Here is a 24,347-nt window from a genome sequence, read left to right on the forward strand (position 1 = left end):
TGTTTGATGCTCATATCTTCATATTATTTATGAGTGGTACAATCAGGTAATTAATAACATTTGTCTATTTTAAGCATTGCTATCATTTTTACACAAACCCTCTCATATAAGGGCACAATCAAAGGTCATTTTAAAACAACTGGCCAATGGTCGATTGTGTTGTTCTTGCTTGTTTTCTCAATTTTTCATTTCAGACCTCCTGAGAGTAATAGTTTAATATGCAGTTCCCCCAGTAGTACTTCTACCCCAGCTGTGTTTTGTCAGTGCCATTTACTGTAAAGACAACAGCATTTGGCAGCAGTGGTCACACAGTCAAATGATCAGAATTAAAAAGATCATTTAGCTGATATACATTATCATAGGGTATTTGCTTAAATCAAAAAGACACTTCAGTAGAGACAGGAATCCATTTTGAAGTTTATTTAGCATAAAATGTCCACAAATTAAATGTGGAAAATAGAAACCAATTTAATGAGCCACGACTTAGTTGTAAAAGATCTATTAAGACAACCTACCATCACCATTACCTTAACAGTTTGTAAAAACTAAAAATCTATCAAATTAGATCAATGAATAACCTTAGAAAATGGTACAAAACAAACAATAGCACTGAGGCAGATACACATAGCACATAAGAAATAAATAGCACCAGTCTTACAATGCCCTTCTGCACCTTCTGTGCTAAACCCATGCTCCATCATAATCATATACAAAATATATATAGTTATCAAATATAAAAAATATGGACATATTTCCTTACAAAGAACCTTTCAGCAGTAATACTGAAAAAAACATTCTCTTTACATGGTTAAACATTCCAACATTAAAAAGGTACAGGTCAAACATAAGATCAATATGCTTCATTATTTTTTATAAAATCAAATTGTTGAAAATGGTTTGTGCAGACAATGGGTAAAGGTTTTTTTTTTGTCAGAGTTACTGGTGTTGTATCATATTTTAAAAGAAATGCAGTTCTAAGTTACATTTTCTAGTTGTTTTCTTAGATACCAGGCCACTTTTTCACTCAAAAAAGCATTTCTTTACTTGTTATCTTTTAATCTATTTATAAATATGTATGCATCGTTATAAACCCAAGTCCAGTAACATATACATTAAAAGTTCTTTAGAGGTGGCAGTTAAAAGCTAAGTGCGATGTGGCGGTGTGGTGCTTAAAGCTCTTCTGACTTTACACAGAACACTCAAATTACAAAGAAAGCTTACATTAACCTTTGGGTTGCTAAGGTATGATACTTTGGGGGAATTAGATGAGCCTAGTCACAGACGGCAGAATTTTTCAAACAGAATCCAAGAAATTCAGCGAAATGTATGTACCCTCGTTTCCTTCTTGGAGCAGTGCTGCTGCTAGGTCAGACTGCCTCCATCGTGCCTGTGACAAGTGTAGGGTGAAGCTCCACCTCAGTCTTTGGCCTTTTCAGGGGCCTATCTGAGCCCTCCTCGTCCTCCTTCTGTCTGGCCAGCCTGTTAACAGCTTCTACACTCAGGCTGCTGGTGTCAGGATCAGAGCCTTAGTGGAACGCTGCGTCTGGTGTAGAAAGATCTGGAACACGTGAGGAGCCATTTGTGTGGCTATTGTCAGATAGGGGGTCATTAATGCAGGCAAGGAGTTGCCCAGAACACTGAGAATCACCACCTGTGGTATTGGCAAAATACAGAAGACTAATTAATGTGGGAAGGGGCTAAACACTAGTAATGTCCAAGCAGTGTGAAAAGCTAATGAGCAGCATAACTTACAGCTGTGTGTGGTGCTGCTGCAGCTAGAAGGTCCAGCAGGAGGAGCAAGTGCTTGGCTGACCTCACTGCTCTCTGCCTCTCCCAGCAAGCGGTCTGCAGGGTCCCTGCAGACACACACCACACAAAAAGTCAAGCTCTTAAGCGCAGATCCGTTCTTCATTTATGATGCTCATAAGAGACCCCTGGGATCTGACATTCAATAAAAGATCACTTCATTTATGAAGACAAGAATCTGTATGGAATAAGCACTGAAGTTTCAAATGTGGATTAACGAAGGTCAAATTGTGTGAATGTTGTGCAAAGTTCCTCCAAGATATGGAAGATGGAACTGTTATCAAACGCGTTATGCAGGATCAGCATAACTGAACATGGTCTTCAACAGAAAATCACATTCCACTAGCCAGTTTAATATGGAATGTTAGTAGAAGAATCCCACACTGTTCAGTGCTGTCCAAGTTCATTAAGATTAGGAGTTGATTTACATGGTTTAAAGCAGTTACACTGAGCTGTGCAGAGCTGGAGATCTCTATTACTATTAACTCAAGCTGAAATTTGCAAACACGGAAGAGGGAAATTCCATAATGCAAGCAAATAAGATGGGAGGAAGGGGTTGTTTTCATTTTTACAGGAATATCTGGTACACTTTAATTTATTCTGAATGGAAGGTTTTGTGTACTAATGATTTGTGGAGTCTCTTAGGTCCCAACAGTATTTGTAGAAGACGACATTAAAGAAGCTCAGTAATGGTGAATCATTGCATCATTTGTTAAGTCCCACTGTGCAAACTGCAACAGAATAAATAAGGATTGTGTTGGTTAGAAAAGAACTGCTTAATATTTAAGAAATTTTGTGCTTGGATTTTTTTCCCCCATTATCATTCATTACCACAATACTTTGCTTTATAGCTACAGACCAACAATACTAGCACACCAATTTTGTTTTCCCAAATGTTTTGCTGAGTTTCATTAGAAATTTGGCTGGAATCAGAAACAACAGGTGCTGCAGTCACTATGTACAATAATGAAAGTTGACTTACATGTCACAATGAGGAAGGCTTGGTTTTCTTTGCCACAGTTTCATTTGCTGTACAACGAAATCATAATAGTCACATCTCCTTCAACAAAAAAGAACACTATTCTACAGAGCAAGCTCTGGAATGGTTTAATGAAGCATGCAAAACAAAATGTATTAAGCACATTAATGTTTTCCAAACTATAACTATCGGATTAAAACATTTATTTATATATCGACACCTGTGATCAAAGCTATGCACAACCTTTTTAGTAAATTACTGTATTTAGGTTTCTAAACTCACTTTGTTGGCCTGTACATAGTTTAGATTGTTTCCATAGGCTTCATCTACTTGTTCAAAATCCTGACATTCCTCTTCTGACCAAAGTAACAGCTCTTCTGAAGAGAAGGGGAAGCATTCACAATAAACCAATCACCCGTTACTCCTCCAGAGCATCAATGAATATTTAACCCCCCACCCACCCAAAAGTTAGGACATTTGAATACATCACTGCTGTCTTTAACAAAAACAGCATAGTAAGTTATACTCTAATTTAAAGTCATGATTACTGTTTTTCCTTAAACTGTAGTTAAATACACATCAAATTAAGAACCTGAGATGCTTACCTTTAGCAGGCTTTATTTTGAACTTTAATCTTTTCAAAGCTTCTTCTTTGTTAAAGTTGCATTTTACTAACTCATAGAGAGCCTAGATTGTTGACAAAAAACATCAGCCAAAAGCTGAGCTTATAACATCAGAATGAAAAGCACAAACAAGTACTAAAACTTATCAGAATGAAAAGTATGCTCAGACATGTATAACAGAAAGAAATCCAAGTATTTCCAGTATAACAGAAACAAATCCAACATTTGCCATTAAGCTACCTGCTCGTTGTCTTTCATAAGAGGCCTCTCTGGAAGGGTCTCTACACCAGTCTCCTCTTCGATGCGTTTGGAAGCCTCAGCTAAATATTCCACTACCTCCTTCTCTGGTAACAGCTCTGGATTCCACAATAGCTGATCATCATTCTCATATGCTGCAGTCACAAAAAAAAAATGATGGAGTAATAGAGTTCGGTGACATACGTCTTTCATGGCTCCTTAAATGAGAGTAATTCAAAAATTCTCTTTTGGTGAATTTTACCCTTTTCGTTTTCTTTATATTTGCACAGACCAGCAGGTGTCTCAGCCTGGTACATTGGCCCAACCATAACATCCTGGAAGTCCAAAAAAATATTTAGAAAAACAATACAATTGTGTTGGTATTTAACCTGAAAACGTAAGTACAAATAATATGCATTTGGAAGTTCACCTTCTTCCATTCTTCACATGGAATATAATCCTCATCCTCTGACTCACCCGCATTGTTACCTATGAATGATAAATTCGTGGAATGGACAATTTAGAGAGCTATCACCCTATACTGGGGAGGAGGAATATGTACTTGTATCCTTGATTTACAACAGACCATGTAGGGCCACTGGCACTCTGCTTTACTTCACACTAATGTAACACCCACTACTATAACACTGCCATGATGTTGTTACTGGCATGTTGCTACTGGTCCACTAGCAGTGGTCATGTGGTTATAAACTGAGCAGTAAGGAAGGAGCTAAAGAGTGGTTACAGTGGGGGTAACAAATGAGCTACACTCTGTACCAGTTCGCCAATGAAATACACCTACATGACAGGTGTGCCTAGAGAGTAGCCACTTGGCACAGGTGCCAGGCATGCGTTTGTAATAAAATGGCTGGGGAATGTACAGCATGAGCAAAGTAGCAGAACAAGCCAGTAAAAGGCATTTGGGTGCATTAAGCCAGTGTAATTCCGTTTGTGTGCATTAAGTGGAATTTTAGGCATACCGTCAAAGTAGCTGCCAGGCTCAGAGCAGATGAGCTGAGCTGTGCTGAGTGCCCTGTTGTAGTATGCAGAGTCATCACTAGATGAGTGGGAGTCATCCCCTTGAACGCACACTACAGAGGCCTCCTGACATAGCCAAGCACAGGGCGAGTAAGTGGAGGAGTGAACACTATTACACCACAAGGTTCAATCAAAAATAAGTCTTCTTTGTTTTGTATTTTCCTGAACCTCGTGGACTTTCTCTTGGGCTGTGTTGCTCTGGTGGCCCTCTGAGACACACTGCTCGACTGTTCCTCCGTCATCCTCTTCGGCTGAGTCTGCCCCACCATAACCATACATCTTTAGCAACTCATGGATGGGCATCTCTCCTTCCTTTAGCATAGACAGAGGACATAAAACAGAATAAATAAATATTCAAATGAAAAGGACCTATTTTCGAGTGACTGAATCAATAAAATATATTATATATAATTTGACATGTGCATAAAAGGTCAACAATAATATCCAATATGTAACATTTTAGAATTAACCATTTAAATTCCTGCAGGCACAAAAGTATAACACAGTATTGGGTTAATAAGTATGGTTATAAAAAAAAGCATGTAGCTGTAACTCACTCGAGTAAGGTCATCTATCTCAGTACTAAAGTTAGTCTCTCCTTGTAGCATCTCTTCTTCCTCCAGGGTCTGTTCATCATCAAAGTCATGGACTAGCATGTCTGCAGATGGCTCAAAATCACCATCTTCATCCTGGATGCTGGATTCTCCTAGTTTTAAACAGATGCTTGATGGTATCTAATCTTTTTTTTCCATTTCTTTACCTCACTAATTGCTTCACTGCTGTTTAGCAGTGACCTACATTATGATATATTTCGGTATGCGTTTTTTGTTTTCCTCCTTCATGATGATGGTAGATGTCAGGTGGCTGAGTTTACTGTGGATACTATTGTACAAGCAGTCAAATACAGATATACCTTTCAGGTACTATCACGGAGAATCTAAGTTAAACTGATACGTGCATGCTAGTTAACAGTTGTCATGACATTAGCATGCTGATAGGGACGCACAGCAAATTTATTTGAAAACAATACTATTCAGGTGGATTAAAGTTATTTGGGTAACTATTGTAATAAGAACTTTTAAAAGATACAGTGTTGACAATTACCTTGTGTACTTGCACTGGTGGTGGAGAGCTGGAAAGAGTAAACACAAAGCATCAAGAATTCAAAATCTATTTTTTAAAAGAAACTCTTCTATAGAGCAGGAAAAGGTCAACAATAGTTTAACACTATTTAACACATTATATTAGATACTACTAGACCAAGTCTTTAAGTATATCAACATTTTGACTGATATATATATTTTTTTAAACTCGTCAGGTAATCAATTCTTTGTTGAGAACAGAAAACTGTTAGAAGCACAAATTATCATCATGTAAGATACTCTTACAAACAACCTTTTGACACAATTTTGGATAAGAATACCGTTTTTCCTGTACGCAAAAGCGCCTTGAGTTGTAAATAACAGCGTAAGTTTCAACTGCTGGGTTAAAATTAATAAAAGGCCTAGATAAATGAGGGCTTCGCTGTTGCCGCAAAAATAGCTTGATCTACAAGTACATACATACGACATAAGCACGCAAGCCACGAAAACAGTCTGGTTGTGGAAGTAATACAAATTATGTCTGGTAGGATTTTTCAAAACTGCACTGAAAGCAAGGACCAAGACAAGTTTATAGTCTGTGTTTAGAAACCACGCTTATGATAAAATACAATTCGGTAAAGGAGCCTTTCTATTTAAGAAAAACTGCAAATTAAGCGCCAAGCGTGTCTTAACAGGACACGGCATTTCGTATCACTTGACTAGTCCGCTTTAGCTACCCAGATCACACTGAACCAGATAGCTGCAAATGGCGTTAGCTAGCTAATTCAAAGCGGAGACTGGGTTGAATCAGTCTTTTAGAAGACTTTATTCTGATAGCTAACTAGGTAGTATGAAAGGCTAACGAATAGTAAAACTGGGAGCAAGCGATAGCTAGGTGAAGACAGCATTCAACAAGCGCAGTGAACGCTCAAGTAGACAATGTTGTGGTGTAAAACTTGGGATTTTAAGATATAAAGTTTAACATAAATGAACCAGCCACGTCGCCACACGATTCGCACGATTCAACAAGTCACACGCAAATTCAGCGGTACGAAAGTTTGATAGCTGGTTAGTTAGCGTTAGCTAACTATAGTGTTTGGGGTTTAGGTTTATTTTTGTTTTTCTTTTTTGCGTTAGCCGAACTGGCAGTTACCCGAGCTAACTAAAAAATTGGGAGCGTTGAAATTCTGAAGTGTAAGTACATTAGCTCTAAATAAATCAATAGTGCTCATCTAAACTACAAAAGAAAGCATCGTTATGTATGACTTCCAATTTTAGCGTAATTATTGCTACGCTTTATTTCTTACCTCCGCCATTATTGATTATTGCGTGAACTGTGAAGCTAGCGATAGTACACCGTGACACAATATAAAAGTCTGATTCTACAAAATTGGCCTTAGAATAACTCAGAAATATTTCGGTACAAAGCGAAATGTTGTCTTTTCCAAATAAAAAATATTTTGTTTTGGACCTTCATAAATGTATTACATTGTAATATGTTAACTTTTAATGCACTAACCTTTAATCTACGGGCATTACGATTATAGATAGCTAGTCTAAAATACTGTTTACATGTTAATGGCTTCGGCAGGCAAAGGAAATTCAATGGCAGTGCGAAATATTAGTTTTTTTAATTATTATTTTACCTGTCTTCTATGACTGTAAAAAATGTTTTAAATGTCCAAGACCTTTCCTCCTACTAATCGCTCTTTAATTTTACATCGTAAGTAGCAGACAAGGTTATAAATGCTATATAATCTGTCTTCAATGTGGTAATTCTGTTTTATATTTGTTTAATATAAACGCTTTTCTGAACTGTTTATGGAAACACGGGAAAATCTTGAATCTAAAGTCACCCCTCATCTTACATCTCCACATGACTATGCTCTGAAGAAACGGCCATTCTACTGTGTGTGGCAAATGTAGACTAACAATTTTTCCACATACACCATTACCGTACACGTGAAATAAAGGAGCCCTTTTATTTCCTCCAGGTGGGTGTTACATTGTCTAATACTAGACATTTGTTTATAGTGACTAATCTTGGCATAACTTAAAATATTAGCTCAACTTGCAATGGCAAATAATTGCAAATGGGTAAAAATTACAATTTGGTGACAATCTAAATAAATCAGAGCAGGCATTGTATATCAATGAATCATATTAATTATTACAAAAAGATTTGTCCACAAAGTATGATATTATGAAGAATAAGAAAACAACTAATGGAAAACTTAACTGAGGTATTTTAATATTATATGCAGACACAAGCTCAGTTTCTCATTGATACAAATCACTGAACTTCTTACATGAACTAAACAAAAAAATTTACAAACCAGATTTTTTTATGGGAATAAGGTTATGGTTAATACAAGCCATGTTCATGTCAAGATGGTTAGTGGTCTTTTGAGTACCTTTAAAATAACTGAACAAAAAGAAACAAGGCACAGAAAGTCTTTCAAACCTACACATTTCTATAACATCCATATCAAACAATTAAACTGCTCGACAATAACCAAGTCACTACACGTAGTTGAAAGTACATGCACTAGATACATTCATAATTACATGGGGTATTCCAGATGTATAACATCTAGAAAATATTGACAAACCCCCAGAACATATCAACATTTTGACTTGGTCAAAAAAGTACCAATATCAATCTTGATGTATGCAAGAAATTTTAATTTCCCTCATTACTCATTAACCAAGTATAATTCTAAAACTAAGACAAATCTGAATAAATCCTCAACAAACTGCAGCATATGCTTCCTTAATGTTAATGAAAAAAAGGATCTGTAAACTCTCAAAGTGCAATGATGACATTGTTCACTTTTAAAACAAAAGCGCATATAACAGGGTATCAGTACAAAACAAGATACTATGCGACATTCTTCAGTACAAAAGTTTAGAAAAAAAAAATGCTGACATTTTCAAAAAGGAATGTCCAAAGAGACTTTTATAATATTGAGAACAGAACCCCTTTCTTGAAGCTTAATATCCTAAGCATTTACTCAACATTAAGTAACAGACATGTAGCACAATCACAAATAAACAAATGTCATAATATTCTCATAAGCTATTTAGGGAACATTCCTGTAGTTTTTGATATAAGAATTCAAGTTGAGTATACCCAAAACACAGCAAAAGTATTCCAAAATACAGTATGCATCTCCCTTTTTCTTACTAAAAATACCAAAAAGGAAAATAATAGCAAAACCTTAATTGCTAAAAAATCTGACAATAAATAATGACCTAAGTAACTAGTCCAAAACATTTATAAAATAAACAACAAGCACCTCAGTGTGAACACTGCACATAAAAGCATGGAGCAATCTGGATTTCAACACCATCACTCCCTTTGTTGAAACCTTCACCATGCCTGGGATGCTTGTTTGTTTTACAACAACAACAACAAAACCTATTTATTTATTTATTTACCTATACCGTTGGATTTAATGCCAACCTGATCTTGACTAGTTGAGATTTTACTGAAACTTTTACTACCTTTCACTAGTCCGAAGGCTTCTTTTCATGTCCATCTTGAAAAGGCTGCTCCTTACAGGCTACTAAAACTTGTAATAAATACTAAAAGATATTGTTCCCTGGTGCCATTGACAAGGAGTGACAAAACGCCTGGTCATACAGCCACTTTCCCCTTGCCTTCCAGTTTGTCGATACCTTCACTCTGTTTGGCAATCTGCTCCTCTGTGAACGTTATGTAGGAGTACACTAAACTTCCTGCAATACTGAGGCAACAGAGGTGGATTATGAAGCAAACAATAAGACAGATGCAATAATATGAAATATTATCAACACCTAATTTCTGGAATTTCTCCCTTTTATTAATTTTAAATCCGATTCAGGTATATAAAAAGCACACTGTATGAATGTATCGGTGCAGCAAAGTGCCGCAGCCCACATACTCTAAATTCCTCCCACTCCACCCCAACCAAAAAGGAAGCCAATTAACTCAGAGAAACAGACAGAAAGAGGAAGAAGGGTGAGAGGAGAGAGAAAGCAACAGAGAAAAAGGAAAGTCAGTTGAACAAACACGCACACAGCTTGAAAAGTGTCAGATGTGAGATTTTATTAGTGTGTGTGTAAAATGTGTTATAGGACTGCCTCACAGGAAATATTTGCATGCATTAATTCATGTTTTCATTCAGACCCAAGGCATCTCAAAAGCTTCCATTTAATTCTTAATTGAGGCATTTAATTTTTCCAGTAAAATATAGTCTGATAAAATATTTAACCACTATGCAATGGTTACTGCATTATGACTCACTCATAGTTTATCATTTTATTTTTAAGATATGGCTAATAACATGAGTAAAAGATGTGCATTTTATGATGGAAGATTAACAGAGTTCTCCTAGTAAACAGTATTTCTAAAAACTGACGTTTAACTTCATACCTGATGTTCAGACCCATGAAGTTAGTCCATGTGAAAATATAGTCCCCTCCAAACACCATTCCAATATAGGTCACCAATATGTTCTGTATAGAAGGAAAGTAATGAAATACAAAATCTAATGATCCAGTTTGTCAGTCAGCCTTGCAAATATTTAAACAAGCTTACCTTTAGGCAGCCAACAATAGTAGTTGTTAATGCAGAGTTGTACTGAGTGCAAAGCACAGTGGAATACATCAAAATAAACCTAAAAGAAGAAGAAGAAAAAAGTTCAATATTACATCTTACAAAATGGCTTAGTCTGTTGTTTATTTTGCTTTACCCCATTATGCAAGACATGATGAACTGTCCAACAAAGAAAACATCTGACCATCCATCATAATCCAGAGCCTAGAGAAAACAGGAAAGGATCAAATAAAATATCGATCATACAATACTTTCTATGAAGCAACTGCAGTTTACCAACAGTACATTCAGTAAGACATATGTAACCTATGCGTAACTTCTGATAAAAGCTTTAAAAAACAAGCAAAAAATGCAATCTGTCTTTCATTAGGTGTGAATATCATTTGGTTCTGTCGTTTTCCTTTCATTTTGTTTTACTTCAAAATAATCAGCAATGAGGCAGCAGTACATATCCTTACAAAGTAGAATTAATTGCTTCTTCTATAACCACTGTTTTGAGTTAAGCTTTGCACCACACTGATCACAACTGCCTTTTAAAACCATGAGCAGTGTTAAAACTGCAAATTTCCCAACAGTCTCCAGGCCACGCCATCTTCAACGTATTTCAGCACATTAGGACAACAAACGAGAGGTTATTGTTGAATACGGAAAATCATTAATTTGATGAGAAGCAAACTGGTGCTTAGAACTGGGTTGTTCTGTATATCAAAAGATAGAATACTATCTGTCCAGTAGTGTCATTTCCACTTGCTTGTCTAGGGACAACACCAGTCCCCAGGTAAAACAAACAAAGGCCAAATTACTCAAGATCTTGGTAGAGCAAAGGCTGAAGGGTCAATCTGTGAAAAAGTAATGAAAGTGCTGCCAACTGATCAATAAATAGAACATTTTAAAATAATGTAATGCATTAACAACAACTGTTCAGGCTCCTGTTTCTTTATATTACCAAAACCTTACAGATGCTTAATTCCATGCACGACTCAGTGAGCCAGTGTAGTCATACTATTTACACTAATGGATATAATGGTGCCTTTGTGAATGAGGCACTGGAGCTCCTCTGAGGCAGAGCCTGCCAAAATAACTGGGGCCTCCTTGTGAACGGGCACAGCTATATAAAATGAGGCATTCACTGGGCAAGCCCCTGACATGCAAAGCTGTAATTTCAGTTCCAAGAAGACATTTCAAAACAGTTAAGGTAATTGTGAAATATGTACTTTAGAACAACTTGTTGAGTCTGAATCTTCATCTCTAGACTGACAAATCAGAAATCTATGTTTGTCTCATGAAACTAGTCATTATGGAAATTTCATGATGCTTAAGAAAGGAATCCAGAAAGGAATTTATGACTAGCAGTAAAAGGAATCCTACAGTGCAAGATCTCAATGTGGATGCGACCTTTCTAACCAGATGGCCTGTCTAAAGCTGCCAGATACCCTGGGGATCAGGTCTTGCTGTTGTACACACACCACTAACAGAAGTTATTTCAGGATAAAAGTCCACCATTTTCCCACCCAATTAACTGTTCTGATATTGACACAATCAAAATGTTGTGCTATATGCCTTAAACACCACTCACTATTACAGATTTCTTACCCTCTCCATGTCTCCAGTGACATGTGCCAAAAGTAGTGTTGGCAGGATCATAAATAAAGCGTTGTAATATAGTAGGCCATACTTTCCCAGCTCCTGAAGAAGAGGAGGAGGGAGGAAATGAGAGAAAAAAACAGCAGAGAGACAGACAGACAGAGAGTTAGTTGTGATAGTACACTGGTACATTCCTGCATGCAGATGTCAAATTCCTTCTGTACTTGAATTCAACACATATACCCTAAGCACCTCACTAGCTACCCTAAAGCTAGCTGACATATGCAATGAACTGCCGTTGGTATGAATCAAATGTCAGTTACTTACAGGAATGTAACTCAAAGAGCATGCTTAAAACTAAAAATACTCAGAGCAGTCATCTGCCTTTCTGCTCTCACATGGAACAAGACAAAACACACAACCCTGCTGAACAAGCTTTCCTGTTCGCTCGTAGCTCTATGTAAAAAAAAAAAAAAAGATTCTAAAATTACAAAAGTAACATACCAATCTATAGAAGGCTGACAACTGCAGAGATACCCCAATAACCCTGCATTATAAACATGGTAATTAACGTGACTGATTAGGTTGTCACTCAGCCTAAAACAAATGTAATAATAGTCCAAGTGAACTCCCATCAGCCCCAGTAAAAGGGGCGGGAGTCATTTGGAGTTGCAAGTGAAATAACATGTTTTTTCTGGTTGTTTTGTAGGTTTAGAACTGACGCAATACAGTTTTAAAAATGAAATATGATGAGATACCCTACTACACTATGTGTGCTTCTTTTACCTTAGGACCATTGAACTACTCATGCACTTCAGAATATTAAAATAAGTAAACTTGCTACCCTTATGAAATGAAGCATAGTAATCTTCAGATTGTACTTACATTACAAAATAATCCTTAAATTATCAATACCAAAAAGATATCAAATTAAAGTGAAAGTAGGTCAAATAACCTGAGCCATTATACAGCACTGCCTCTGACTGAATACTGAACACTTTGTTCAGGGAACTTACCTTGGAGTCTAGTTTCTGCTTAACAAAAGCCCCATTAGCAGCAGTTAAGACATCATTCAGCAAGATGAACACATACCCTTGCAGGTCAAAGGACAGGTCAGCACTGAGCAACAGATTCAGAAGACACAAAAATGTGCAAAAAGTTGTAATCAAAGCTTAGAGCCACAGTCAAGAACAGGAAAGTTGTGGCTGCACAGTTACGAAACACAGAAAGAGCACAGGACCTACGGTCATTCAGTAAACCAAGGAAAGCTCTGAATGTTCAAATCCAGTTAGTTAGTTAGTAAGCAACAGAATTCCATCCTAATTGTCCATTTAAATATTCTACAAGAAAATTCTAAAAGTGTTGAGCAATGAGGGTTTTTTTAAATAACCAATGGCAACATCCATAATAATAATGATAACAATAATAATTGCACGTCTTTTGAGGCATTACCTTGCAGCCACGAAAGCTCCAAGGATCATTGTGACTACAGTAAGCTGAACAGACCGGGAGAATTTCTTTCTGTGAAAAGCAGACCCAAAGATGGTTATTATGGTGGTGATGTCATCAGCACATCTTTACTGAAAGAGCACCACTGTGGTCATTCACTGCTATGTAGATAGCTCACTTTAACAGGAAGCCTTCTGCAAGCATCGTGAAGAGAATGGAAAATCTTCTCAAGACTGTAAACATTGGCAGACTAAACAAGGAAAGAAATATGGAAAATGCATTCAATCCATTTTCAAAATGCTGTAAATGCATAAGAGGCTGTAAATGCATGCCAATATATAAATAAACCTTGGTCTACACAGTACACATACACCATTAATAACAGCAATGTTATAAAAACTTGTATGGTTAATAAGAATAATAAAATAATAAACAAATATGAAATAATAAATAAGAGCCTTTGAAAGGTCATACTTTAGCCTTTTTGTTCCAAACAGTCCAGTTACTTGATTCCCCACATACAGAAGAGGTAGAGGAAAGGTCTGAAATGAAAAGACAAAACCAGACTGGCAAGTCAAAACCATAACAAGGACAAGATTCTAGGAGTCACAGCTAAGATTAATTTCTAACAAGTACCACATTAACAGAGATTATTTGGATCTTAATCTCCTGAGCACTTATGGGATAATATTTGATCCATGTCAATAAAAGATACAAGTTGCACTTCCAGAGAAAGTGTGAGAAAAGATTTTTGAAAAGACAAGTTCTGACAACAGGTGTATTTTGTGTGGCTGATGTTGCAAACCTCTGAGTCATTTTATCAACACTTTATAATATCCCTCCTATGCTGGTCCAGACCAGAGCTTTTATTCGTTACATACTCTGCTCTCAATGGCTCACAATAGGGCATTGGTCACAGGACATAGCACTGTCATCATGTTCTAATTTGAGTATTCCTTTGGTCACACTGACAACCAAGTTTACTAATAGAACTACAATCAGGCTGCTTTCCTGTAACAGACCCCCAGTAGCAATAAGCATGAGCTGTAAAAGTGGCAAAACTATAACTGATGCATCTACAACTCAGCCTCATCTAGTTTGTTTTTTAAAAATGGGCCATTAGTTTAACGTTGTCAACTATGAAAAGGTCTTTGTACCATCCCCACGTTTTGGGTGGCATGCAGCAGACATGATTAATTCACTTGTAAACATGCCTTCTTAGTGTCAGTAGTACCTGAGCATGTTTTGTCTGGACATCAACCATCTTTTCTAATGGATGGAGGAGCACGTCTTACTTGACGTATTAAAGTGCTTATATACGTTGATTCACAAACGGTATATGCATTTGTTTATAAACACGGCATTATCAAACTTAACTGCATGTGAATTTAGACAGCTCCAATTCCAGTTTAAGGTACTTACCTTCTTAGGTATGCTGAGGTCACACCCCGGGAAACTTATCACCCGGAGAGCCTTTCCCACCCACAACACTACTACAGTCGCCAGCATCTGTCGACGACACGAGAAAAGCCTCAAAATGGGCATCCGCCTTACTGGAGGCAATTGGAGAAAGTTTCGTATCCTAAGATAGCAATTTCTCTTACCTGTCCAATGCCAAGACATATCGATGAGGGAAACCTGTAAATCAGAATACTGCTTTTAAAATATATCTTTATTGGAATAATGTTACGCAGAGTGGCTCATTGCAAGATTATGATTTTCATGCGTTTAACGACGCAGGATACAAGTTGCAAACAACTCACGAATGCGCTCGTAATGTTTTTTTCTTTCTTTCTGAAATTAGGGATGTGTTCATTTGTCACGGCTTGGCCACTTTATAACCATCCCTTGTCGGAAAACTCTAGACTTCCACTACGAGGTTTTCGCTCGCATTTACACTATTGAAATGCTCGACGCAAATCGCAATCTTCCCATCATTTCAAACGGGAACGGCTGAACGCATCTGATAATTTGACGCCCATCAAATCTTTAACTTGCTCCCTAAAGATTGCTGGCTAGTCTGGTCACGAGTGAAGCTCGCTCCTACACAAGACAAAAGTCTTCTTACCTGTAGTTTGTCAGGACGCTTTTGTTTATCACAACTATAAGAAAAGAACTGATGCCATAGAAAGCAGCCGCAAACAGCTTGATTAAAATCGTTAATGTTTCGTCCGCCATTCCGGAGTGTCTTTTCTTCGGCTTAGCTACATTCCCTTACTTTGAATAGTGTTCTTCTTTCTCTCCATGCTGACGCCTCTAGACTTCCGCCATGTTTGCAATGTCTACGTACAATCTGATGTCATACATTTTCTATTTTTCTAACATAAATAGTACTCTCTGTTACCACCTTGCGGATAAATTATGCAACTGCGATAGCAGTATTACAAATACCCAAACCTTAAAAGAAGGTTACCGGTTGGTTATTAATTACAAATGGGGTATTATATAACAAAATTGCCATTTTAAATTTTGGGTTCAGTGATCTTTTAATTCATGCTCTCAGCAGCTGGAATGTTTATTGGCTGTGGATGGTGCCAGGAGAGCTGATCTTGCAAACACTCTCAGTGTCAGCAGTAAATACTACTGTGCCTGAGGAGGCCCCAGTGTGATCAGCAACCACTGTCCCCTTTCCTGAAGGTGTAGGGTTTTGGAAGTCACAGTTTAAACTATTTGGTGGTCTGGAAAAGCTTTTCCCTCACACACAGAATCTCTTACATTCTATAACTTGTGGCTCGAGGAAGTTTTTGTGGAAGTTTTGTGCTGTTCACATCATTTTGACTATACCTAACAGATTTAGAGATTAACAGGAAATTCTTGTTCTATAGAACGGTGGCTGGATTCTGTTGGGTTTGCAGGGCTGAGGTGTGACAGCTGCTGCTTAACCTTCTCCATGGAGTGCCTTGCAGTGGATTAGAACAGTGGGGGATTTTTACAGGGTCACAGCTTTGACTGGGATTAATGCCATTAATCACACGGCCAAGGCAAGTAGAAGAAATGTTGCTTATTCTAGGCATGGCCAGAGGAATTAGCAATCCTTTGTTGATGCAGGCAGACACTTCCACTGAAGACACATGGCCATGATTATGGAGAGGAAGTCGGCCCAGGTCCAGAGACCTGTTCACATTTCCATCTGCTGGGAACACGCACGCATTCGTGCAATACCCCCCGATGCGTTCCTCTAAAGGCGTGGGACTATGGAAGACTTCACCTCTCTGTCTCCCCCTTTGACCATGCAGAATGTGGTTGGCTTGCATGGACTCAGTGAACTGGACGAAGGCTGTTCGCTGTCTGGCTGTAGGGGCTGGTACAGAAGGCTCTGGAGGGTCCAGCGAGTGAAAACCTGGGCTACTGAAGGGCTCACGGTGATCCTCTGATGTACTGTAAGCCACAGGATATGTTTCACTGAATCTGTGGAAACATGGACAATTTGAAACTAGAGACCGATTCCATATGAAACATTAGAAAATTAACTTGAGAAGGCATGGTTATTGTCACCTTGAAACTATGTGTGTTGAGGCCTTGTGGTGTAACAAATTATTACTTTTAAAGGTGAACCCACTGGGACATGCCACATGCTTTCAGTGGCCAGAGGGTAGAACACAGTTAGCCTGGTTCTCATTGGGAGGGAGAGGAAGATTAGCCTTATTTCCCTAATTGCATCTGCTCAGCCAAAAAGCTCAAGAGTTCACCTCCAAGTGCGATGAGATTTGTGACAACACCATGTGGTCATATTTCCACAATGTGGAAATATTAGATTGCTCTACTGACATAAAAAAAATTACAGATACAGGTGTTTACCGGAAAGGCTTTATAAGTATTCACAGAGTGAGGGGTGAGCATTTTCACATCCTTCCTCTCCAGCACATCAAAGCTAAGAGGAACATGTTGAAAGTGCAAATCTTCTTCAGACTGAGATGATTGTTCATGGGTGAACTCTATTACAAAATTCTTTCCAGTCCTGTGGAAAAGAATGATATGAACTCTGATATAAAAAAATATACTGATTCCTCTTTTGACACTTCTTAATTAAGTGTATTAATGAAGTGTTGAGATACTTATGAGGTAAACTGACACCATGATATTCCCTTGGGGAACTTGCTGCGTAACTATAATTCCAATATAATTATATATTATATTGTATACTATATACTATATACTATAATTCAGGTAATTTAAATAGTCCATTCAATTTTAAGAGACACAGACATACATACATACATACATACATACATACAAACACACGCAGAGACACAAACACGTGATCTTACGTTTTAGAATTGAAGCAAACTGATTAGACCAAATTTCCTCACCTCACAATGCTGTGTCATACCATTATTTAAAAAACTAGTACACCAGTGAGAGCTGTCCGTATATCCAAGGCTACTGCCTACAAGTGCCTTGCTGGTGTCCTCGGTTAGTGTTTATAAACAGGGAACCTTCTCCAATTGAAAAGTAAACAATTCTTTCAGCCAGTGCATGTTGATAGCTACTATGTTTCCATCAATGTACAAAATGTGATATATACCACAGTGTAAAAATATACTCATAATGGTACTTCCATGTGCCATATAAATTGTTGGAGCACACAATGAGTATGACTGAAAATTAATATTTATTTGCTACTCATATGCATCTGTATGTAAATGATTGTGTACAATGGCTCATTAGTTGGGAGAACAGCCCACAAAAGCTAAAAATAAAATGCAAAGACATTTATTAGGCAGAAAAAAAGGTGGGCATTAAATGGAATCACTATTTATGTTCTCTCCAATAACAAAAAAGTATTTTATAATAGATGCCTTCTGTTAATATAAGGCAAACATGCTGAACATGAAACTTGGGTAGACTGTTAAAGATTTAAAAACATCTGTTTAATTAAAAATAAGAACACATTTGCTAATACACTTGCTGCGGACTGTGCAAATAATCAAATCTGCATTTTGCAAAGGGTCAAAGACTACATCTGTATAAAGCATACCGAGCAGAGACTGCATTATTTAGTCTCCCGGCAGGTAATATTGTACCTCTCTTGACCACCTCACTCTGTGTGGTGACTGTAGGTTGGACTGCAAAATCTGTGGCTTCTGCAGAGGTGTGATCATGATGCCCATTCCCTCCTCTTCTTTGTCTAGAGAAAAAAAAATAACATATACAATTACCAGAGCTACCCAAGTAAATGCATTTCATACACAAATGAACTAACCAGTAACAGATCAGATTTTACAGTGTGGGACAAGTGACTAATAAATGAAAATTGCATGAAACAAATTTCAAACTTCATAATGCCATATCAATTCTGACATTATATTGTAATAATTTGAATATTGCCTTAGTGTGTTAAACCTTAGCTATGAGTATATTTTACCTTGGCAAGTGAAGGTTCTTGTTGAGAAAGCAATATTAGCTGCACGTGTCCACCCGGCCATATTTTCAGTTTGTGAAAGGTCTTTTGCTGATTCTTCTACTAATAACCTCAACTGATCCAATGCAGGAGACATCATTCAAGCTTGTTGCCAGGGACGACGACACTGGCACCCTATACATAACACATTGGCCTGGTTCCTAGACCTGTTGGGTACTAGAACTATACCTAAATACATTCACTCCATGTCCTTGCGCAACACAGTATTTAATAAAATAGAATACAATAAATACAATTTCTAACGCGTTATTTTTTGCATGCCTATCCAACACCTTCTTGGAGTAGCTGTCCAAGACACTGAAGGCCGCAAGCAATCCCGTTGTCATGTTTTAACTTTATCTAGATACCTGGTTTAAAAAAACACACACACACACAAAATAAAGAAACTACGAATTCCCAAGTTCACATTTCGGTTAGTTGGTTAGCTATCCAGTTCCCTAAATAGCGTTCGGCTAGCTGCTTATCTTACCAAGCCAACTCACCTCACCATAATAACCGTTCCTCTTTTATTAGGGTTGCTCTCAAAACCACATTCAGAGTTCATATCTTTTGGTCTATAAGAATAAGCTAACCAATCAGATGCCTAACTAGGCTCTGGAACCGATACTCTTATTTAACCGTTTGCAAGCTGTCGGCTCAGGCTCCTTATCCACCTGCGTGCCGTTGCGCTGTATGCCAGGTCGTAGCCATAGCAATTAAACTCACCTGAGAGCACCACGTCCTGGTAGAAAACGCGCTCATAACATTCATCCCGGAGTTTCTCAGTTAAAAGTACTATTAGTTTACCGGACATATGACCGTAATTTTACCACAAGACATCTGTAATGTTTATGACCGAATCACGGGATAAGAAATCTCGATGGCCTAAAAATTATAGATATGGACGTGGGTACTAGGTTTATCCATTATTGTTACAGAAGATAGATCCACGCGTAATAAGTAGTTTCCGCAAGTCTACAAACTACAAAACACTGCGGCATGAAATATAAGTTTACATTAATACTAGTTACATCTTCTAAATTTTAATATTTAAATAAAACCGCTTCAGTAACTTGTGTTTTAATATAAGCATGCTACATATATAGTAGATTTTATCTAAACCGAAAAGATGAAAAGGCCTTTGGCAAGTAAATGCCAAAATATAACGCAACTACGCTAAATACTTCCACGATCGTTGCAATGGTTGAGAAAATCGCGAAAACCTCTTTGACCACAGGATTAAATGGAATATTTACTGACCTGGCAATTCGCAAGGAATTAAAATAACCCGAGGTTATTTCTACGGGACGTATTATAATAGGTGAAAGGGGCCGATGTGGTTCCCCCTCCTCGGGAACGCGCAGTCCGTAAAAATTAATGACATAGCGGTTTAAAAATCAGCGGGAATAAAATCATCGAGGAAAGAGGGCAATAATTACATTACCCCACCTCCCCATGTACAACTAAGAAAGCTAAACACGGTAGTTTCGCAGTAAAACGGAAAATATATTTCTTTTACCTGGTTATGGGAATACTTTATGGCAGTTATTATTATGTAGCCTAAAAATGCAGGTGGCTACTCTGTTTACTGTAACAACGGCCTTCAAGTTCAGTCATCCATCATCTGTGTGATTTGCAAGAAGCTGGCCTGGCCAAGACCCAGCCTAGTTCATTCCATTGTAGAGCTGAGACCAGAGACCACCTCAAAGGAAGAGACCACTAGAAAGGGAGATGTTTCACTAAATAATGTAGTTAAAGCAGTAATTAGTAATTAATTACTAATATATATATATATATATATATATATATATATATATATATATATATATATATATATATATATATATATATATAAATAGGTGTAAAAATTTGAACGCTAATTGGACTAAGGCTATAAGTCAATTGATCCCTATCCTTACATCACTGATTTTGTGTACGCCCAGGGTTGATGTGTTGGACAACAAAAATAAGTATGCATTGGGGTTGTTTACCATAAAACTACATCAAGCGCAGCTACATATTCCAATTCAAAATTGTGTGTCCAGTGGACATTGCCTATTTTCCTGCATACGCATTCAGATCCGTTTTGTCATGCAACCGGCCTCAGTCCGTGACTGCAACTCCCGTCTTCCCGGGCACAACCTCACCAGATCCTCATGACTAGTTTACCTTGTGTCACCTGTGTCTCATCTTTGCTACGCTGTTTCATTCTCTCCGGTTCCGTTCATTCCCTGCGAAGTATTATCGCTGTTCTATCGCGTGTACTGAGTAATTCGCTGGTGTGTATAGCTGGCTATTACCCTCGCTTGTTTCGCTACAAATACAACTCGGCTATCCGCAAGCGTCTGGCCTGTTCTAAGATGTCACACTTCAACCTAATGCCACTCTTCTCATTCATTTTAACTAGCTAAACAAAATGACTATAACATGAAAATGTTGAAGACCCCCTCCAGTGAAAATCATGTTTTAACCTTGTTAACGTGTCCATGTGGTGTTTTTGAATGCTAGAAGACAAATCATCAATAAAATATGCAGTCAGAGCCATGGCTGAGCATGTATCCATTCGGCATTAGAGCTGCAGTGTATGCAATGTTTATGCAAAAATACAGATTTTGACAGCTACGGTTTTATGCATCACAAACCTAGGGAACCAATCGTGTCATCTTTCAGGGTGAGGTTTTTCCATATCGTTAACAAAATGCTAGGATGAAATGAAGGGTATCAGAGAAGAAACCTAGTATCACAGTTTGCTAGTTATTTTGCTAGCAACATTTCACTATTTAAAAACAATGATAGAGACATGGTCTGTTTTTGATTGTAAAAGGAGAAAATATGAGCCCTCATGCATTTCCAAAGGATCTGAAAATGAGAGAGAAATGGGTGCTCCCTAAACAGTTGTGCAACTGCAGATATGTACAAATTTTTACATCAAGCCCAGATGCCATGTTTTCCTGGGACATCACTGCATTTTCCAATATAACAATGCAAACTGCATTCTGTCAAATGCATGGTTGCATAAGTAAAGAGTATAGGTGCTACTCTGGCCTGCCTGCAGTCCTGATCTGTTTCCAGTTGAGAATGCAATGCATTATGAAGCGCAAAATATGGCAATGAAGGCCCCATACAATTGCAAGATCTGCATAATGAAAGAAAGAACGAAAATTCCACCTGCTAAACCTAATGAACTCAAATGCCCAAACACTTAATATTTCTTATTAACAGAAAAGCTGATGTTACACTCAAATGTCCCAACTTTTTTTTGAGTATGTCACAATTATTGCATTTAAAATGAGCATATATTTAAAAAAAAATTTAAATTCACAAAGTAAACCATCAAATAATGTATTTGTCACGGCACGGCCCCCTTCTTCTAGACTCTTCCCTGTGTTTGAGTGACGTGTGTGTGTGTCTCCATCGCCACATCCCTACTTTGTTAGCTGTTTGTGTGTCTCACCTGTACCTACTTATTGTCCTTGTTAGTATGTGTATTTAGAGCCCAGTTTTGGTGTTGTGCTTTGTTTGTGTTTGATCCTATGTTGTACTTATCATAATTGTTTCCAGGTTCTCTGTTTGCTAAGTCAGTTTGGTCTCGTGTGGTTTGTCCTTGATCTTTGTGTGTTGTTCCGATTTTGTTTTCAATAAATACGTTTATGACAGAGACTTGCCTTAGCATCACACTTCCTTGTCATGTCTCATAATTACAGAAACACTGACCACCGAGACATGCAGTAAGTCACCTTTTCGTTACAAGGTCTCCTAGCAGGGGTTAAGTACTTGGCACTGCTTCCTGAGGAAACTGAACAGGCGCATGAGGCCAAGTGACATGTGGCTCACGTGTTTGCCAACATGTTCACCTTCACACCATGCAAAATGTGCAATTTTTTAAGTTACAGAAAATCACTTAAGCTGAATGTGTACGCCCACTGAATGTTTGTTGTATATGTTATCTGATTTAGAAAGATGAAAAATTATTTATCTTCAGTGGATTTTTGCCTCTCTCAGTAGTTAAAGGTTTTTACAGGTGAACCACGTGAAGTTAAAGCTTTACAGTAGGTCAGAAAAAAAAGGTAATAGTTAAAAGATAAATTATAGTTATTGTGAGTGTGAAGTGATATAGGACACCATTTATACATGAACAGTGCTTTCAGTCTCAATGTGGTTTGAGATTGTCCCATCTGTCCATCTGCCTCTACCGGATTCTGCTGCAGAAAAACTAAATAAAATAAAGTAGTCAGAGTTTTTATAATGTTTGTTCCTTCATGAGATTGAAGATATTTAAAGTAGGGGATAGATTACTCTAGTACTTTAGTCTCTGCACTGGATGTAAAAGCCTAGCCCTGTCCTGATGCCACTTGATGCTTTTGATTAAAGCTCTGCATGTGTATGGATTTGGGTTCCAGCACCACCTGAGTTAAGAGCATGGGATACTCTAATACAGAGCATGCTGTAGAAGTCCAAAAGTGATCTTACCTGGACCTTTCTCTTTGAAGAAGGCACCATAGCTAGAGTTCAAAGCATGTGCTAGTTTCTTTTTTTCTGTTAGTTAATTGACGTCAGTACACCACATAACCTACACTATTATAAAGAGCACACGCAGCAAGAAGACATGCCATTTTTGCATATTTCTTAATATGTTGTGAAAACAACAGAGATGATTTGAGCTGCGAATATTTAATGTCTCACTTACCATGAGCAATCTCTGTTACATCAGTTGCAACATTCAAACTATTTACATATATAGCCTCAGGCCGAAACACATGCATTATTATCAGGTACACATCTCTATAGCTTTGCTGTTTAAACTGCCATTAATTTTGAACTAATTTGTAACCTGTAATCCATCACTGTAGGCACCACTATTGTACTCTTAAGTCAGCTGTCTGACTGTGCTAGAGTTATCTACCTGTACAAAATGTGTCAATCTTTGTTGCCTTCATGAGTGACCTGATTTTGGCAAACATGCAAGTGTTAAGTTGCATCCTTTTAATACACATGTATACTGTAATTTTGAATATTGTTTATTTATTCACACATCATCCTTCTCTTTTTTTTAACAGGTCATTCATGAAATTAGCCACTGGGAATATGGCACAATGGTGCAGAGAACAAACTGAGTTCCTATCAGTCAGTTAGTGTCTGAGTGCATAGAGTCAGACTATGCATAGATAGAAAAAAAACACCTCACTACCCTAGTGGGTCCCTAATATACCTGCATGTCAGCATGAGGGCTTTCTTGCCATCAAGCTAAGTAACTGCTAAGAACAGCAGTCAGTAAAGAAAGACTACATACCTAGAAAGTGTTTCCCTCATTTGTTTGTCTATTTTTACCACTAGCACACTGTTTCAAAGAGTAATGCAGGATAATGTGTTCAACTGGTGAAATTAATTGATAAATTATTCTATTAAAGGTGAAAATATGTAATAAGTAGAGTATCTTAAAATAATTTGTAGTAGAATAATTTTTTTTTATTAAACCTGTAGCAAAATAAAACACTGAGATGCTTCTAAAAGATCATGTAAGAAATTATTTAAAAGTTTATTTAGATTA

The 24,347-nt window shown here is 37.5% G+C and overlaps 2 protein-coding genes across 7 annotated transcripts; both read right to left on the reverse strand.

The window, feature by feature from the left end:
- Positions 1 to 405: 405 nt before the first annotated feature.
- Positions 406 to 7,124, reverse strand: mier1a (mesoderm induction early response 1a, transcriptional regulator). Of its 4 annotated transcripts, none has more exons than XM_035524755.2 (13): positions 7,073 to 7,124; positions 5,788 to 5,815; positions 5,241 to 5,389; positions 4,852 to 4,995; positions 4,626 to 4,749; positions 4,076 to 4,134; positions 3,908 to 3,980; positions 3,649 to 3,800; positions 3,391 to 3,472; positions 3,068 to 3,162; positions 2,789 to 2,835; positions 1,753 to 1,856; positions 406 to 1,558 (listed from the first exon to the last, which is right to left on the reverse strand). In XM_035524755.2, the coding sequence occupies exons 1-13, from the start codon at positions 7,079 to 7,081 to the stop codon at positions 1,527 to 1,529; spliced, it is 1,098 nt and encodes a 365-aa protein (XP_035380648.1). In that variant the 5' UTR covers positions 7,082 to 7,124; the 3' UTR covers positions 406 to 1,526. The 4 variants fall into 4 exon arrangements, 3 of the variants coding, with proteins under 3 accessions (XP_035380648.1, XP_026854689.2, XP_081574493.1); XM_026998888.3 differs by having other exon boundaries at positions 406 to 1,651; positions 7,073 to 7,123; XR_014124677.1 differs by lacking the exon at positions 406 to 1,558 and adding an exon at positions 2,429 to 2,537.
- Positions 7,125 to 7,993: 869 nt separating this feature from the next.
- On the reverse strand, positions 7,994 to 19,482 carry slc35d1a (solute carrier family 35 member D1a). 3 transcript variants are annotated; one of them, XM_081718211.1, is made up of 16 exons: positions 19,303 to 19,482; positions 18,764 to 18,934; positions 18,423 to 18,526; positions 17,197 to 17,356; positions 15,467 to 16,806; positions 15,003 to 15,036; positions 14,821 to 14,907; positions 13,873 to 13,940; positions 13,577 to 13,648; positions 13,402 to 13,470; positions 12,966 to 13,068; positions 11,959 to 12,051; positions 10,502 to 10,569; positions 10,348 to 10,426; positions 10,183 to 10,265; positions 7,994 to 9,514 (listed from the first exon to the last, which is right to left on the reverse strand). In XM_081718211.1, exons 5-16 carry the CDS (start codon positions 15,574 to 15,576, stop codon positions 9,406 to 9,408), a joined length of 975 nt encoding a protein of 324 aa, XP_081574337.1. In that variant the 5' UTR covers positions 15,577 to 16,806; positions 17,197 to 17,356; positions 18,423 to 18,526; positions 18,764 to 18,934; positions 19,303 to 19,482; the 3' UTR covers positions 7,994 to 9,405. The 3 variants fall into 3 exon arrangements, with proteins under 3 accessions (XP_081574337.1, XP_081574336.1, XP_026854676.2); XM_081718210.1 differs by having other exon boundaries at positions 18,764 to 19,482; XM_026998875.3 differs by lacking the exon at positions 17,197 to 17,356 and having other exon boundaries at positions 18,764 to 19,482.
- Between the last annotated feature and the right edge of the window lie 4,865 nt (positions 19,483 to 24,347).

Source organism: Electrophorus electricus, chromosome 7, assembly GCF_041902795.1.
Source record: "Electrophorus electricus isolate QZ-2024a chromosome 7, ASM4190279v1, whole genome shotgun sequence".
Taxonomy (NCBI): Eukaryota; Metazoa; Chordata; class Actinopteri; order Gymnotiformes; family Gymnotidae; genus Electrophorus; species Electrophorus electricus.

What these genes read in the sequence shown, in the direction of transcription:
- mier1a (XM_026998888.3), bottom strand. An exon ending in ATATAAAGAAAACGAAAAGG is followed by an intron (nt 3,801 to 3,907) that starts GTAAAATTCACC and finishes TTGTGACTGCAG; the next exon opens with CATATGAGAATGATGATCAG. An exon ending in TTATGAAAGACAACGAGCAG is followed by an intron (nt 3,473 to 3,648) that starts GTAGCTTAATGG and finishes TCAACAATCTAG; the next exon opens with GCTCTCTATGAGTTAGTAAA.
- slc35d1a (XM_081718211.1), bottom strand. Translation starts at nt 15,576, where the DNA reads ATGGCGGACGAAACATTAACGATTTTAATCAAGCTGTTTGCGGCTGCT. An exon ending in AGCAGAAACTAGACTCCAAG is followed by an intron (nt 12,052 to 12,965) that starts GTAAGTTCCCTG and finishes CCTCTTCTTCAG; the next exon opens with GAGCTGGGAAAGTATGGCCT. An exon ending in TTCATGGGTCTGAACATCAG is followed by an intron (nt 9,515 to 10,182) that starts GTATGAAGTTAA and finishes CTGTTGCCTCAG; the next exon opens with TATTGCAGGAAGTTTAGTGT.